Source organism: Dipodomys merriami, unplaced genomic scaffold, assembly GCF_024711535.1.
Source record: "Dipodomys merriami isolate MVZ:Mamm:240054 unplaced genomic scaffold, mDipMer1.0.p SCAF_19, whole genome shotgun sequence".
Classification (NCBI taxonomy): domain Eukaryota; kingdom Metazoa; phylum Chordata; class Mammalia; order Rodentia; family Heteromyidae; genus Dipodomys; species Dipodomys merriami.
In genome coordinates, this window is record NW_027203270.1 from 18,411,985 (window position 1) to 18,429,629 (window position 17,645).

At 46.4% G+C, this 17,645-nt stretch overlaps 1 protein-coding gene across 1 annotated transcript in view; it reads left to right on the forward strand.

Annotated features, from left to right (window-relative positions):
- Window positions 1-17,307, forward strand: part of Drc3 (dynein regulatory complex subunit 3) — a 36,375-nt gene extending 19,068 nt beyond the window's left edge. The window contains exons 10-14 of the mRNA XM_070027561.1: window positions 5,011-5,142; window positions 6,244-6,314; window positions 8,588-8,711; window positions 16,305-16,436; window positions 17,017-17,307. Of these exons, the coding sequence (XP_069883662.1) occupies window positions 5,011-5,142; window positions 6,244-6,314; window positions 8,588-8,711; window positions 16,305-16,436; window positions 17,017-17,130 (573 nt within the window). The 3' untranslated portion in view covers window positions 17,131-17,307. The remainder of the gene's footprint in view (window positions 1-5,010; window positions 5,143-6,243; window positions 6,315-8,587; window positions 8,712-16,304; window positions 16,437-17,016) is intronic.
- Window positions 17,308-17,645: the final 338 nt, after the last annotated feature.

Genomic DNA, 17,645 nt, shown 5'->3' on the forward strand with positions numbered 1-17,645 from the left:
GGATGTCTGACCTAGCAGAGAAGAAGGCTCTAGCATTCAGGACTCAGCATAAGCAGGGGTCATTGGAAAGGGACCAGTCTGTACTTTTTGTTTCTTTTAGTTAGCATTATCCTTATTATTTGAGACAGGGTTGCTACTGGAATTGATGAAGCTGTAGGGAGAATTTCTCCAAAAGGGTGAATGCCTCCCATGGCCCTTGAGTACTGAGTTCATGTCTTTGTTTTGTTTTTGCGGTGTCCTGGGGCTGGACTCTGGGACTGGGGACTACCCCTGAGTTTGGGGTTTGTTGTTGTTATTGTTTTGTGTTCAAGATTAGTGCTCTACCACTTTGAGCCACAGATTCACTTATGGCTTTTTGTTGGTTGGAGATAAATCTGATGGCCTTTCCTGTCTGAGCTAACTTCAAACCATGATCCTCAGATCTCAGCTTTCTGAGTAGTTAGGATTACAAGTGTGAACCACCATCATTGCAAAAAAAGAATTTTAGGACACATTGAGATGGACACCAAAAAATTATTAGCAAAGCAAATCAAAGGGAAGGTGGAAAGATAGTATTCAAAGACATGGGTGTGGGCCCATAGTGTGTAGAATACTCTAACATCAGGGTTTTTAAAGTAGGCTGGGGTATTGGCTCAGATTCCCCTCTGGTTGAGTGCTCATCTATGTTCTGGACATCTGGTAGATCGAATCATGTCATATGGACCCAGAGATTTAAAGGTTGGTCCCTTATTAATTTGAGGTCATTAATGACGTAGATGGTTGAGCATACTTTTAAACAAAGAATGAAGCCGGGCACCGATGGCTCACGCCTGTAATCCTAGCTATGCAGGAGGCTGAGATATGAGGATCACAGTTCAAAGCCAACCTGGGCAGGAAAAGCCATGAAACTCTTATCTCCAATAAATCACCAGAAAACCGGAAGTGGCGCTGTAGCTCAAGTGGTAGAGCACTAGCCTTGAGCTGAAGAGCTGAGGGACAGTGCTCAGGCCCAGAGTTCAAGCCCCATAACCTACAAAAAACAAAAACAAAGAATGAGTACTGCCAGATGCTCCCTTCAAGACAAGTGTCCAACCTTGAGAGAAATATTACAAACACTTTGATCAAAAGAATCATTTTACCAAGTGTGTCCCCCCACTCCCACCCCAGGACAACTGTCATTCTTCAAAGCATTTTTGCTTAGTTCTCAGAGTATACTAATTTTATGGACAAGCGGGCAAAAGCAGAGGGAGAAAGCTACTCCCTCTGCCCTCGCCCCTCTTTTTTAATATGTTGCAGCTCAGTGAGGGAGTATGAAGCTTAAAGCAAAGAAAACAATGTCTGTGCTTTCATATTCATGAATACATAGTTTATCTCTGAATTCTGGCTACTGTCTCCCATGCCTCATGCTCCCTGACCTATCCTGCCTATGTTGTTCCAGTTGGTCTCAAAGTCCTAGGCTCAAATACTCCTCCTGCCTCAGCCTCTCCAGTAGCCAGACATGTACCATCATGCCCAGCATAGTAGCATTATTATTTTGTTGTGTGTGCCCATACTATGACTTGAGCTCAGGGCCTGGTTACTGTCCCTTAGCATTTTTGCTCATGATCAGTGTTCTACCACTTGAACCACAACTTGAACCACAGCTCGACTTCCAGTTTTTTAGTGGTTAATTGGAGATATGAGTCTCACAGATTTTTCCTGCCTGGGCTGGCTTCAAACCGTCATCCTCAGATCTTAGCCTCCTGCATAGCTGTGAGCATCGGGCAAGACAGGATATTAACCTAATATACATAATGGATCATTGTGAGTCTCTTAAGGAGCACGGCCGAACTTCTTTTTCCTAAAAGCTACTCACAGACACTAGTTTACTTGCAAGGTGAGAGACTTCAAGGAGCCCATAAATTCATTCAGTTTAAGCGGAGCACTCTCCCCAAAATAAAGCCAGTTAGACATAACAGGGTTGGCCTCCAACCCCAGACTTCCTAACCCTCCCCACTCCCACAGCCTTGTCCTTGCCTCAGGAGCCTGACTGAGGGTCTTCATGTCCTGTGTGATTTGATTCTTGAAACCCTTCTTACTATGAGGAGGTATATTACTGCATTGGAGCAGCAGTTAAAACTTTCAGCAGAGGGACACATTTGGTTCCCATCTGTGTTTGGTTTGGCCTGCAAAAGGTTTAAAAATGTCTTGAGCATCCTGCTGACAGTGAAAACAGGAAGATTTCATGGGGAAATGTGGCTGCCAGCTTCTTCTCCTGAGGCAGCTGTCATCAGAATTGTTCTCTTTGGACTGGACAGGCCACCTTCCATTCCTCTGTTCCTGTCCAGCCACTTCCTAGTGTTTCTTCTTTGGTTTCCTGTAGCTCCTGGAATTGGGATGGCTGGAGGTCAGTCAGTGGCTCCTCCTGAAGCCCAAGTTCCCTCAGGGCACCGAGTCCATGTGGAAGAAAAGTAGGATGTGCCCAGGTGAAGCCTGACTGGACCAAGCCACCCACTTCCAGGAGCCAGGCTTTGTTCCTTAGAACAAGCCAATTCCTCTATAGCCTGAGCAGTGACTCTCACTCAGACAGTCCACAGGGCCTGGAAACATCTGTACCCAGATCCAGGTGCACCACTCACCACCTGGTCTGACTTGACATTGGAAAACACATCCTAAGTTGAGGCCTCTGTCCTGGAAGTTCCAAAGACCCTATGGATCCTGAGGGCCCCTAGTTACCTCCCCACCCAGGTCCCTTCCTATAGCTCTGCCCTGCTTTCCTCCCACCCACACTATTAGTCCTCATAGTAAGGCACCAGTGGCTCATACTTATAATCTTAGCTACCAAAGAGGCTGAGATCTGGAGGATCAGGGTTCAAAGCTAGCCTGGACAGAAGAGTTTATAAGACTCCATCCCTAAAATAACCAGTAAAAAGCCAGGTTTAAGTGATTGAGTGCCAACTGAACAAGCTAAGCAAGTAAGCAGATCAAGTGTAAGGCCCTGAGTTAAAACCCAGGGCATAGTGGCTTATGATTGTAATCCTTAGGAGGCTGAGATCAGGAAGACTGCAGTTCAAGGCTAGCCTAGGCAAAAAGTTTGCAAGACCCCATCTCAACCAATAAAAAGCTGGATGTAGTAGCACCTATCATCTCAGCTATCTGGAAAGCATAAATAGGAGGATCACAGTTCAGGCCAGCCCAAAAGGAATAAGGGAGACCCTATGTGACAACAGAAAAAAAAAAGGCTTGGGTATTGGCTCAAAAAAACTGCCTAGTAAGTGCAGAGTGTCAGTAACTACAAACCCTTGAGTTCAAACCCCAGTACTGCCAAGAAAAAAAGTTCCCTATATTTTCTTCTAACATGATTTTCCTTTTCATAACTGAATCTTTACTCCCATCAGGAACTTGTATTCATATAAGGTTTGAAGAAGAGATTGAGTTTGATTTCTATCTAGATGGGAAGTATCTTTTTTTCCCACTGACTCATGACCAATTAACTCCATCCTGCCCCATGACTAATACCAAGTATCAAAAAACAAGCTGATGTTGCATCAGGGCTGATCATGTTCCCAGGCCCAATGCCTCCAGCCTGGCTTTTCACTGGTTATTTTAGGGATGGAGTCTTATAAACTCTTCTGCCCAGGCTAGCTTTGAACCCTGATCCTCCAGATCTCAGCCTAGAGAACATGATCAGCCTGTTGGAAGGTGGTGGCTTAAGCCTATTATCCTAGCTACTTTTGGGAGTCAGTGATGTGGGATCACTATTTGGAGCTGGCCTAGGCATACAGATTGGCGAGACTACATTTAATTCAATAGCTGGACACAGTGGTGTGCACCTGTCATCTCAAGTTATAGGGAAGCACAATGGCTGACTGCAGTGGTGCACCTGTCATCCCAGTAATGGGGAGGGGGCAGAGAGGAAATGAGAGGGGGGCGGTGCAGGCTGGCTTAGACATAAATCAAGAATTGGGGGCTGGGTAGGTAGCTCAGTGGTAGAGTGCTTGCCTTGCATGCATGAGGACCTGGGTTCGATTCCTCAGCACCACATAAGCAGAGAGAAAAAAAAAGCTGGAAGTGGCGCTGTGGCTCAAGTGATAGAGCACTAGCATTGAGCTGAAGAGCTGAGGGATAGCGCCCAGGCCCAGAGTTCAGGCCCCACAACCAAAAAAAAAAAAAAAAGATCTTATCTTGAAAATAACCAATGCAAAAGAGGCTGACTGAGTGGCTCAAGTGGTAGAGCAGCAAGCATGAGGCTCTCAGTTCAAACACCACTACTGCCAAAAAGAAAAAAAATATTAGAGATGAGTGCTGGTGGCTCACACCAGCATTCTCTCAGGAGAATGAGATATGAGGATCTGAGGATCACAGGATCTGAGGATCACAGTTCAAAGCCAGCCCAGGAAAGAAAAGTCGTGTGAGGGCTGGGAATGTGGCTTAGTGGTATAGTGCTTGCCTAACATGCATGAGGCCTGGGTTCAATTCCTCAGTACCACATAAACAGAAAAAGCTAGCAGTGGGGCTGTGGCTCAAGTGGTAGAGTGCTAGCTTGAGCTAAAGAATTCAGGGACAGCACCTGGGCCCTTAGTTCAAGTCCCACAACTGACAAAAAAAAATAGGTAGATACATAAGATTCATGCTTTCTGAACTCCTTTTCTCTTGCCTCTTTTCTTGCCACGTGACCCCTCCTGCCCAAGTCCCTAGATACTTGCCCATGTTCCTACTACATAAAGCCACCCTCTATGTTGTGATACGACCAAGTTGTGATGCAACCACATGGCGTATGGGTGAAGCCCACCAAATGGGGTCAACTGATTATGTACTTCCAGCCTCTAAAACTGCCTCCTGACATGTTATGCAAGCACTACCATTGAACTAAACCACCAGTCCACAACAGATAGCTTCTCCACGCCTGTAGAGCTGGACAATGACAGGGCTGAGATTTGAACTTGGGCAATTCCACCCCAGAGTCCAAGTTTTTTCCCATAAAACCCAAGTGCCACCTAGCAGTAACTGTGCTTAATTATTGATTCCTAAAGCACAGGTTTTGGTTTTCAGAATTTAAGTGCCATCCGAGAAGAGACTGACCTGCCCACTATTGAGAAGAAGATAGTGGAGTGCAGTGAGGACATCAATGAGCTATTCAATGTGCTCATGACACTGGAGATGCAGCTGGTAGAGCAGCTGGAGGTAAGGCCTGGCGAGGCTCAGATGCAGGATCCCAGTGATAGTACTGTAGAAATACCCACAGGCATAGCCTCCACAAGCCCCTGTGTTAAAACATCCAAGATGACCCTAAGTTTGCTTTGGGGGGCGGGGGGCGGTGCTAGGGAGATGGAATCTAGGGCCTCTAGAATGCCAGACAGGCACTTTACCACTGAGCTACACTTCCAGCACCAGATTTTAATAATTACTAACAATTTAGTCATTTAGATGGGGAACTGATTCTTATGAGAATGGGAGGTGGATCCATTCTTCTGGAATGTTCTCTCCATCCTGGAATAGCCCAGAGCTACAATAGAGAAGAGAGAGAGGTTTTGGATTAGACCCAAGGACCAAACAAAGGCCCCCCTCCACAGCACAGCCTGAGGTTGCTGTTTCCCCAGTGATGTGAGGAGCCGGCTGCTCAGTGCTCAGTGCTGAGGAGGGCAAATGAAAAGTGTGGCTGTCTAAAATGCATTAGCAGCCAGGGTGACGTGTGTTCGCAGGCAGTGGAGGCTGGGAGTTGGAAGTGGTGTGATGAATTGAACCTCATCAGATGCTGCTGTGGCTGGGCCAAGAGATAGCGCCTAATCAATTCCTCACACATCAAAGTGACACCTCCGACATGAGCTAGATTTCACCATCACACTGCATGCAAGGCAGTGCTCACTCCCCGCAGGGGAGTATTCCAGCCCTGCAGACGTAGTATGCAGCACCAGGGGAGGGCCCCCACTGCCTCTAAACCGTTGCACCTGTGATGGGGGGTGGGGGGGTCACCGTTCAGCACCTAATTGCTTCCCAGAACCATGCATGGTCCTGCTTGAGTCCAAATGGCTGAGGGACAGCCGTGCTTTTCACTTGACCCCATTTTCCCTCACTGCAGTGGCATTTACACATATGAAAAATGTCTAATTTGCTCAATCTGCAGAATCATCAAGGCTCCTGTGGGTACCCTGCACTTTCCCCATTTTGAGGCAATGTAAGGGGCCTGCAGCTCAGCACCAAGGAAAGGAATATGATAAGTCCCACTGTCTAAAATGCATTGAATAGTCTAAATGCACATATTAACTGTGTTCTTATCATTTCTAGGAGACTATAAATATTTTTGAACGGAACATCATCGACTTGGTAGGAACCTTTATTGAAAATGTTCAAGGCCTATATCCTTTCTGGAATGATCTCCTCCCATGAAGAGCTACTGCAGGTCCCTGAGTTTGGTCTTGGCCTCCAGAGGAACTGGATAAGAGGGGTCCATACTTTGAACAAAAGACAGGGAATAGGCTAGGCACTGGTGGTTCATCCTGTAATCTTAGCTACTCAAGAGGCTGAGATCTGAGGGTCCCTGTGCAAAGCCAGCCTGAGCATGAAAGTCTGTGAGACTGTTTACCGCCAATGAAGCATCCAAAAAAGCCAGGTGTGGAGCTGTGGCTCAAGTAATAAAGCACTCACTTGGAGCAAAAAATGCTCAGGGGCAGTGTCCAGGCCCTGAGTTCGAGCCCTAAGACTAGCACAAAAGAAAGAAAGGAAGAGGAGAAGGTGGGGGAGGGAAGGAGGAGGGAAAGAAAAGGAGGAGGAGGAGGAGGAGGAGGAGGAAGAGGAGGAGGAGGAGGAGGAGGAGGAGGAGGAGTGAGAAGAAAAGGAGGAAGACAGAAAAAGCTGCTTCAGAAGCCTGCAAAGAAGCTTGCAGGTGATCATCTATAGGATTGCTCACCTGTCCCCCTCTATGGCCACCAATGCCCTAAAGTTGTCCCATCATCCCTCTAATGATTATACTTTCCTCCAGATATACCTACTTCCCATTTGATTTACAAAAAGATACATACCTTTCTGACTTATAGAAAGAGCTACATTTCTGAGAGATATTTAAATTGACCACAGGATCTTACTTAATTAGAATCTACACCTTTGAAATTAGAAGAAGATAAAACCTCCGTTTCCTGCTGAGGGAAAAGCTCTCTTTAAAAGCATGTCATTTTGGCAACCACATAGAATGTCCAAAAGAATGTTCCATGAGGGCGGGCACTGGTGGCTCACGCCTGTAATCCTAGCTACGCAGGAGGCTGAGATCTGAGGATCACGGTTCAAAGCCAGCCCCAGCAGGAAAGTCCGTGAGACTCTTATCTCCAATAAACCACCAGAAAACCGGAAGTGGCTCTGTGGCTCAAGTGGTAGAGCGCTTACCTTGAGCTGAAGAGCTGAGGGACAGCACCCAAGCCCAGAGTTCAAGCCCCATGACCAAAAAAAGAAACCAAAAAAGAATGTTCCATGAGGCCTAAGGGAGATTCCAAATGATGGCCTTGTTAGAGGAATGTTTTGGATGCCCAGAGGGACTGCTATGCAATCAAGTCCTCATATGTTTGTTCTCCAATGGGTAACATTTGTGGATAGATGATATTCCAGAACTACTGGGCTGGTGCAACTTTCATATTGAAGATACTGACAAATTATAAGGAGCTTGTTAAGTATTAAAGCTAGAAGCCAACAGTTGAGGCATGATCAGCCATCTCTCTACCTGAACTTAGGACCTGCCACATAGGGACAAACTGCTAAGCTCCACTCCAGAAGCAATTTCTGATCCTTGGAGACCCCAGACAATTCCTGGGATTCAGAGTCTGGCAAGCCAACAAAAGTTTTAGAGGTAGCAAGTGGTACCCAGGGTACAGAGTGAGTAGCAGCTAACCCAGAGGCCAGACCCAGGATCTTCCCTGAGCTTCATTTGGTCATACTGACCAAATGAAAGAGTGGGAGACATTGTAGTAGTGGAGGCAAGCTGTGCAAAAGGCCCTGAGGATGAACCAGAGGTCCTTGTTATGTGTGTGTATGCCAGTACTGGGGCTTAAGCACAGAGCCTAGACATCATCCCTTAGCTTTTTGTGTTCATAGTTGGTGATCTGCTGCCTGAGCCACAGCTCCACTGCCAGCGTTCTGGTGGTTAACTGAAGATAAGAGGTTCATAGACTTTTCTGCCCAACGTAGCTTCAAGCCATAATCCTTAGATCTCAGCTTTCTGAGAAGCTAGGATTACAGGTGTGAGGCACTATGGCTCAATAGGGTCCTTAAGCTCCCTCTGGCTGCTGTGGAGAAAAGGAGTAAGAATGTGAAAGAGCAATCCAGTCTACTGCAGTGTCCAGGTAGGAGGCCATAGGATAGGGAGGCTGATGAGATAATAATACAGAGGTAAGCTGGGCACTGAGGGTCAATGATAACCAGAGGCAGTGACAGGAGCAAGCTAGGTGGGTGCGGGTTGGCCCTGGGGCTTGCTGCACATAGATGATGGCTGTGAAGTCAGTGCCACCTCTTTGCACCTCAATGTTCATCTTAAAGTCTGTTCTGTGGAGCAGAGATGGGATGGACCTCTGCTTGTCAGAGGCCCAGCCAAAGGCCAGGAACACTCAGGGCTTGCTCCAACTCTAGCTTTGCTTAACCACTGCACAATGGCTCAGTGTCGGGATCTAGAGAATCACCATCATGAGAAGCTCCTGGAGATCTCCATCAACACCTTGGAGAAGATCCTCAAGGGCGAGCTTGATGAGGACCTGCCTGACTCTGTGCGAGCGGTGAGCCAAGAGTGCAGGGCTTGTGGTGCTATAGGTTGGGTATGGAAAATGAGGCTGTGTTGTGGTGGTTAGGTGTGGCTGGGTGAATAGGGTGGTGTGGATAGGTAATATGCAAACCATCCCTACTTGGCTCAAGTAGTCTTGACAGCCTCTCAGCACTTCAGCTTCCCCATCTGCAAAAGTAATGTGCTTTTCAGGGTTGTTGATGGGTGAATTAGGCTAACATGTCACCTGGCAGGGCACCCAGTGGGGTCCAGTTAGGGAGGAGCTCAAGGTGGTTTCAATTTACCAATAGGTTGGTTTCTAAAAGTTCAACTCCGTAGGGTCTCCTGGCCCTTTCTAAGAGATACAGTGACAAACAGAGGTGAAGGTCTAAGATTCCCCTCAGAAGTCTTACTTTAAGAGTCTGACAAGAAAGACTACTGGGGTGTTGGTACTATGCCTAAGCATCATTTTTCTCTTTCTTTCCCTCCTTCCCTCCCTTCCTTCCTTCCTTCTTTCTTTCTTTCCTTCTTCCTTCCTTCCTCTCTTTCTCTTTCCCTCCCTCCCTTCCTTTCTCCCTCCCTTCCTTCCTCCCTTCCTTCCTTCCTTCCTTCCTTCCTTCCTTCCTTCCTTCCTTCCTTTCTTTCTTTCTTTCTTTCTTTCTTTCTTTCTTTCTTTCTTTCTTTCTTTCTTTCTTTCTTTCTTTCTTTCTCTCTTTCTTTCTCTCTTTCTTTCTCTCTTTCTTTCTTTCTTTCTTTCTTTTGCCAATCCTGGGGCTTGAACTCAGGGCCTGGGCGCTGTCCCTCAGCTCTTTAGCTCAAGGCTAGCGCTCTACCACTTGAGCCACAGAGCCACTTCCGGCTTTTTTCTTTTTGCTTATGTGGTGCTGAGGAATCGAACCCAGGGCCTCAGGCATGCAAGGCAAGCGCTCTACCACTGAGCCACCTTCCCAGCCCTCTTGTTTAATTTTTTTTTTGGGGGGGGGTCCAGTCATGGGGCCTGAACTCTGGGCCTGGGCACTGTCCTTCAGCTCTTCAGCTCAAGGTGAGTGCTCTACCACTTGAGCCACAGTACCACTTCCGGCTTTTTCTGCTTATGTGGTGCTGAGGAATCGAACTCAGGGCCTCATGCATGCAAGGCAAGCACTATACTACTGAGCCACCTTCCCAGCCCCTATCTTTTTAAAAATTTTTTTTGACGGGTTACCTTCCCAGCCTTCTAAGCATAATTTTTTTTAATTTTTTTATTGTAAAGCTACTATACAGAGGGTTACAGTTACATGAGTGAGGTAATGAGTACACTTCCTCTTGTACATTGTTACCCCCTCCATTGTTTTCCCCCTACCATCCCCTCCCTCCCTCCCTTCCCCGAGGTTCTTTTTTTTTTTTTATTGTGATTAAGTGATTACATAATTTCCGGAAATTCACAGTATTGTGGAATAATGATGCTCATTTAAAGTCACAAGTTCATTCTAACTTTCCTGGAGCAAATTGTCTATCACAGTCTGTAATATATAACGGTGCTCACATGTTATATACCATATATGTGATCACTAAGCATAATTTTTAACCCAACTTCCCATGGTGCATCCAGTGATAGAGGTCAGGGCAGCGAGGCCAGCCCAGGGACCTGGCTGTGTACTTGGTCATCTGCATTGAGATGCTCCATCTGAGTGTATATTGGGGTCCAGCAGCAGTATGTATGTGTCTGGGAAAGGGTGCAGGTATGCATAGAAAGAGCACAGAGGCCCACACTCTTCCTGTCAAGGACTTGCCTTCGCTCTGCATCATCCATTCCACTGTCAGTTTCTCAGCTGCCCTCCACTGCCATGCCACCACCAAACCAAGTCACTGCCATCCTTTGCCTGGCCTCCTAGCTGCTCTCTAACAGGCTCTTTTCCTCATGAAGGCAGAAGGATCCTTTGAAAAATCCAAATCATGCCAGTTCACACTTTTGCCCTCCACCCCTTCATGGCTTGCTATGATTCCTAGACTTAAGTTATACCTTCTAGGCACCTGATCCTCAGGACTAGGCCTGCCTGCCTTGGCAGTCCCCTCCCCCACATCCAGTCCTGATGCTTATCTACCTTCCCCCTTCCCCCCCACCAAACCTCTGAGCTATCCCCCAGTCTCCCAGGCCTGCTCATTTCAGTTCATATTCCATCTGGCAGACGTGCTCTTCCCTTGGGTCTCCATGTACACAGCTTGTCCTTGTCATTCAAAACTCAGCTCAAATGTCAGCTCCTTGGAGAAGCCTTCCCTCTTTCCTCACCTTCCTGAAAACTGTTGTCCCTCTCTATCACCTACCCCAGTTCCAAATTCTCTGGTTCTGGTTGATTTTCTTAAGTGATTATTCATACTACATATAAGCTTGTGAGAGAGGACAAGGACAGTCCTTCATCCCTATGCATCTAACAGTGCCAAAGACAGTATTCAGTGTCCAGCACAGGTGCCAGGAGTCATCTGTGGAATATAGGTGAGCATGCATCCATCAAGCCTCCACTCTTGGTAGGTGCTGGGCTAAGTCCTGCAGACAGAGACCAGCACTCCTGTAGCCTCTGTCCTATGGCAAGATGGATATCCTCATAGCATTCTTTCTCTAAGCCATTAAATGCAGCTAATTGTTGAACAGAAATGGGAAAATGTCACCCTTCCTGAAGCCAGGAAATAATTTTCTGCAAAGAGAGCCTGCTCCAAAACTCCCCAGACAGACTCTCATGAGCTAGAGGAGTTCACAGGTCTGTGATCCCCAGGGGACACAGCACTGAAACATATCTACCTGTTAATGGTTGGGACACACAGCAAAAGATGGGCTCTGGAGGGATCCAGGGAGTTAGGCAGGGATGCTGTATGCAGTGGCCTGCCCTCCCTTCTGCACAGCAGGTCCTGCCTGGTGCCACCTGACACTGTCCCTATGGCTCATAAAATACTCGGAACCTGATGATCAAGTAGGCACTGACTGCAGTGGTTGACAATGGTGGGTTCTCTCACAGGGGGCTTGCCACTGTCTGGCCTGAGATCACACATGACTTCATTTACTTCTCAAAGGAACACCTTCTCACTCCAGATGAGAGCACTCAGTAAAAATGGGGCTCAGAGATGCTTGGTAAAATGCCCAAATCTTGGGAGTTCTAGAGTCCAAACTGGGACTCTAATCTGATAGATACTGAGCCTGGGCCATGACTGCAGAGCCAGGGCTGTACCCTTACTGGAGACCATAAGCTGGCCATTTTGAGCATACTAGCCATGAGATTCTTCCTTTCAGCCAAGGGGCTCAGGAGCCCACTGACAAGGCTATATGGAGTATGGCTCTTGAGGACTTATGTGGATAGCCAGTGGGAAACTCTGCCCCTTGGGAATATCTGAAGTTGCAGGCCAGACATCCCCAGGATTTTTTTTTTTTTTTTGTCCGTGGTGGGGCCTGAAATCTGGACCTGGGCACTGTCCCTCAGCTCTTCAGCTCAAGGCTAGTGTTCTACCACTTGAGGCACAGTGCCACTTCTGGCTTTTTCTGCTTATGTGGTGCTCAGGAATCGAACCCAGGGCTTCATGCATGCACAGCAAGCACTCTACCACTGAGCCACCTTCCCAGCCCCACCCCCAGGATCTTTGAATTTCCACTTTATCATGGAAAAGTATGTACATTATGGTTTCCTTTTCTGGGTCAGGAAACTGAGGTACAGAGACGAAAGTAACCTGCCCATGCAGTAGAGCAGTGATTAGAACCCAGGCAATTTGACTCAAAGCCTTTAACAGAATGTCTCCTGAGTCCATAGCAAAAGGTGTGTGTGGGGGGTGGTGTATTCATAGACATGGGTGAGAGAAAAAACAAACAAAAAACCTAGCTTCCATTACCAAGTAATATTGAACAGATCATGCTTAAGAAGTCACACTGAAGGGCTAGGAAGGTGGCTCAGTGGTAGAGCGCTTGCCTTGCATGCCTGAGGCCCTGGGTTCGATTCCTCAGCACCACATAAGCAAAAAGAAAAAAGCCGGAAGTGGTGCTGTGGCTTAAGTGGTAGAGTGCTAGCCTTGAGCTGAAGAGCTGAGGGACAGCGCCCAGGCCCAGAGTTCTGGCCCCATGACCGGATCCAAAAAAAAAAAAAAAAAGAAGTCACACTGAAGCCAGGCGCTGGTGGCTCATGCCTGTAATCCTAGCTACTCAGGGAACTGAGATCTGAGAATTGTAGTTCAAAGCCAGCCTGGGCAGGAAAGTCTGTGAGACTCTTACCTCCAATAAAACCACTCAGAAAACCAGAAATGGCACTGTGGCTCAAGTGGTAGAGTGCTAGCTTTGAACTGAAAAGCTGAGGGACAGCACTCAGGCTGAGTTCAAGCCCCACAAGCAACCAAAAAAAAGAAAAGAACAAAGTCACCCTGATAAGATTATCTTCCAAACACCTCTCATTCAGTTGAGTGATTGTTATCAGTGCAGGCTGTCCCACATTTGTTCAAGTCCTGTCCATTTTAGGTAGGAGCTGGAGGGAAAGCTGGAGCCTGGAGCCTACAGTGAGGGAGGCCTGAGTAGTACTGGCAGTCTCAGCTTACTGTTTAGGAGGTGGCAGGACTGCCAGGTATACTGCCTAGTACTCTGAATGTCCATGTAGTTATCCAGATGCTAAACCAGGGCCAGTGCTCAGACCTAGGCCTTGGAGATGACTCATGAGTCCTCACAGTCGGCTCAAGGGACAGATCCTGGGTCTGACCCAGGCTAGCAGTCCCTAGACAGTATGGTTGCAATAAGATTTTAGCTGGGATCAGGAAACTTCCTCCTCCAGCTCCCACAAATCCATGCCTCATCAGGCCAAGCCACTCTGTCTCTTGTGCTACAGAGCCACAGGGTATGACAAAATGATCTGTCCTACATGCCATGGGGCAACAAACCTCCAGCCATCAACAGCACTAAAGTCCTGGGAAAGGGGTACCAGCTGTGTCTTTCCCAAAAGTCCCCATCATGAAGTCTCTGTGAAAGAAAATACATCTTTACATATCAGAGGAGATAGTGTTTAGGGTGCTCCTTACCAACTTAAAAAAAAACAAAACCTTTTTTGGGGGTTGGTTATTGGGCTTGAACTCAGGGCCTGGGCGCTGTCCCTGAGCTCTTTCACTCAAGGTTAGAGGTCTACCATTTTAAGACACAGCACCACTTCCAGTTTTCTGGTGGTTAACTGGAGATGAGTGTCTCATGGAATTTCCTGCCTGGACTGGCTTTGAATTGTGAGCCTCAGATCTCAGCCTCCTGAGTACCTAGGATGTCAGGTGAGCCACCAGTGCCCGGCTTGTAACTTACATTTTTAAAGAATTTCGTTAACCAAGTGTGGCGTTACACTCCTAGAGTTCTAGCTACTCAAGTAGCTGAGGCAGGAGGATGGCTGAGCTCAGGAGTTCAAGTCCATTTTGGGCATTTCAACAAACAAAACTCTAAAACCACAAAAACTTCTTTAAACCACATTCCTTTCATTTGTAGTTTACAAATTTTACACCATTTTTCACACTAATTCTAAACCATAAATTTCTAAGCAGACTGAGTTTCTCAAAGTCTCTGAAGCCATAGTCTCTATATTCAGATTTTATAGAGGAAGATTTCCCTGTCTGACTTAAAAGATCATCTACAACTCACTTTCCAGAATGAAAAATGAGAACTTTTTCATGTTGGGGTTATGGCTACTTCCAAAATAGCAAAAACACCTGCTGCTCAGCTCACTGCCTGAGGCTCAGCCTGGGCAGGTTTCCCTCATCTTTGAACCCTTCCCAGAGCCTGGCCTGGGGCCTGGTATACAGGGAGAAAGACCTTAATGACTTCTTGTCATTGCTACCATGTGACTGTGCTAATTGGTCCCCTAGTCACTTCATTCCACACATCAGCTAACTTGAGTTGTCTCACATGGGATTGTGTAGAAAACCAGCATCCTATAGATATTTCTCTGGAGTCTGTGGCCCAATAAGTTGAGAAACCAAGAGATAAAAGTTTCCAAGGTTTGTTTATTTATTTATAGGCCCTTGCAAAGCCTTCAAGGACATCTTGTGCCTGTGAGGATTCAGTTATAACCTGAAGGATGATGGCTTTCCCAATTGTATTTCACCAAAGAATACTTCTCTCCCCCAGCATCACAAGATTCACCAAACATATGCCTATCCCTTAGCCATAAATCTGCAAAATAGATTACAGAACATCTAAGATTTCAGATTTTTTTTATGGGAAGCATTTCAAAATCTGAAAATCAATGACATTTGAAATACTTATGGTTCTAAGCATTTCAGATTAGGGATGCTCACCAGTGTATGTCCCATGCAACAGTCCTCTCTACAACACCGAAAATTTAAGTCCTTTATTATTCTTAGCTTTACAAAGTTTCTCCAATGTGGAGTGAAAGCACTGCATACTAAGGTTCTAGCAACTTTCTCCTGCCCTGGGAAATGATTGTTCTCAATTTTTACCCATTCTAGGCACAGACAGCCACAGCATCCATACCTATTATCAGCCAAGCACACTAGACGATGGTGATTTATAACAACTGTTTACAAGGCAGAAAACAAAGAACAGGAGAAAGCAGAAGCTAGGTGCAGTGACTCAAGCCTTTAATCCTAGCTACTTGGGAGGCAGAGATTGAAGAATTGTACTATGAGGCTACCCCAGGCCAAACAAAGAATCCCATCTTGACCAATACCTGAATGTAGTAGTGCATGCCTGTCATCCCCATAAGGTGGAGAAATGCAAACAGAAAATTGCATTCCAGACCAGCCTATCTCAAAAATAACCAATACAAGCCACGTGTCAGTGGTTCATAGCTATAATTCTAGCTAACCAAGAGGCTGAGATCTGAGAATCATGATTCAAAGCCAGCCAGGTAGACAAATCCAAGAGACTTCTTGGATTCCAATTAACCCACAAAATCCAGAACTGGAGGTATGGCTCAAGTAATAGAGTGCCAGCCGTGAACATAAAAAGCTGAGATGCCTAGATTTCAAGCCCCAGTACTGGCACAATAAATAATAAACAAACAAATAAAATAGCCAAATGCAAAAAGGAGCCAGTGGAATGACTCAAGTGATAGAGCATGAAATGATAGAACATGTAGCAAAGAGCAAGCCCTGAATTCAAACCCTATTGCTACCAAAAAGAAAAGGAAGGAAGGGAGAAGGCAGGAGACCAGAGTCAAGGTTTGATCTTGTTGATGTGAGAGGCAATGGAGAGACACAGGATTGCAAGGCCCATCACTGAGCAGCCTTGAGACCTTCAACCAGCCTTACACTTCTCTCACCTGGCTGGCAGAGGTTTGGGAAACCCACAGACTCAGAGCTCCCAGGAGAGAGGCATTGTAAGAACAGGTGTCCTCGATGAGGTGGTCCTGGGCAGCCATCTGTTTTCTCCCTGGAGAAAACATGCTCCCACTGAGGACTGCATAGTAACACCTGCCACTGCTGTTAGAGAGGTAGCTGTCACCCAAGGATGAGCTGGCACAAAATGCACCAGTACAACGGTAGACTCTGAACCAGACATGACTTGCACAGCCAGGGGACTCCCAAGGGCCCCTTTTCTATTCAGCTCCCTGACTTTGTGCTCAGGGCATAATGACACTCATGATCTCCTTTGGGCCTTCTCACTTACCAGCTTTTTGTTGACAAAGACACAATTGTTAATGCTGTTGGAGCATCGCATGACATACACCTCCTGAAGATTGATAATCGAGAAGACGAGCTGGTGACTGGGATCAACACTTGGTGTACACATTTAGTAGACAAGGTGAGTAAACTGGGTCAGTTTTTTCTAGCTATGAGCCAGAGAGAACATGGAAAATTTCCCTAGGTAGTTAGGGTATGCTATTTTCAATAAGGAATGAAATGGAGAAAGTAAGTTAAGGACTACAGAATTCCATAGTGAAGACAGTGTGGACTATTAAAGAGACTGTTTCAAATTCATTTAACCAATTCCTGCCTCAAATATAGAGAGACTGGGCTGGGAATATGGCTTGGTGGTAGAGTGCTTGCCCAGCATGCATGAAGCCTTGGGTTTGATTCCCCAGTACCACAAACAGAAAAAGTTGGAAGTGGTGCTGTGGCTCAAGTGGTAGAGCACTAGCTTTGAGCACAGAGAGGCTCAGGGATAGTGCCCAGGCCCTGAATTCAAATCCCAGGACTGGCAAAATAATAATAATAATAATGAGACCATCAGAATATGGGGAGATGGGGAGGCTCTGTGGTAAACGAGATGCGAAAATTATGGAGATTTCAGAGACTATTTGCCTTTCCTTCACACTGCTCAGTAAAAATATATTTAAGCAATTATCAGACTAAAGGCCCTGGGCTTTGGTTTCACTTTCTAGATTCACAGGGATGAGATCACACGGAACCGTAAGCGAGTGAAGGAGATCAATCAATACACCGACCACATGCAGAGCGAGCTGGATAATCTGGAATTTGGTGACATTATAGATTAGGTATTTGTAAGCCAGAGGGTCCCCTTCAGAGTATGGCATCAGCTCCTACCATAGGGAGGAGGTGGGCTCATTTCACCCAATTCCTCAATTCAATCTTCCCTGATTGCCCTCAATACCATATTCTTTCCCCCATCCCTGGAAAAAGTTTCTAATGTAGAGAAAAATAAAGGACTAGTTACAGTTTCCCTACTTTTTTGTGTTTTTTTTTTTTTTTTTTTTTTTTTTGGTGCCAATTCTAGTTCTTGAACTCAGGGCCTGGACATTGTCCCTGAGATTTTTTGTTCAAAGCTAGGGCTCTACCGCTTGAGCCATAGCTCCACTTCTGGCTGTTTGGTATTTAATTGGGGATAAGTGTCTCATAGACTTTCCTGCCTAGGCTGACTCTGAACTGTGATCCTCAGGTATCTGGCTACATTTTCCCTATTTTAGAGAAAGAAGTGGGCATGGGGGTAGGGATGGGGGGAGCAGGCAAGGGGTGGAGTCCATGTTCAAGTATGAAAAGAAGTTGGACATTC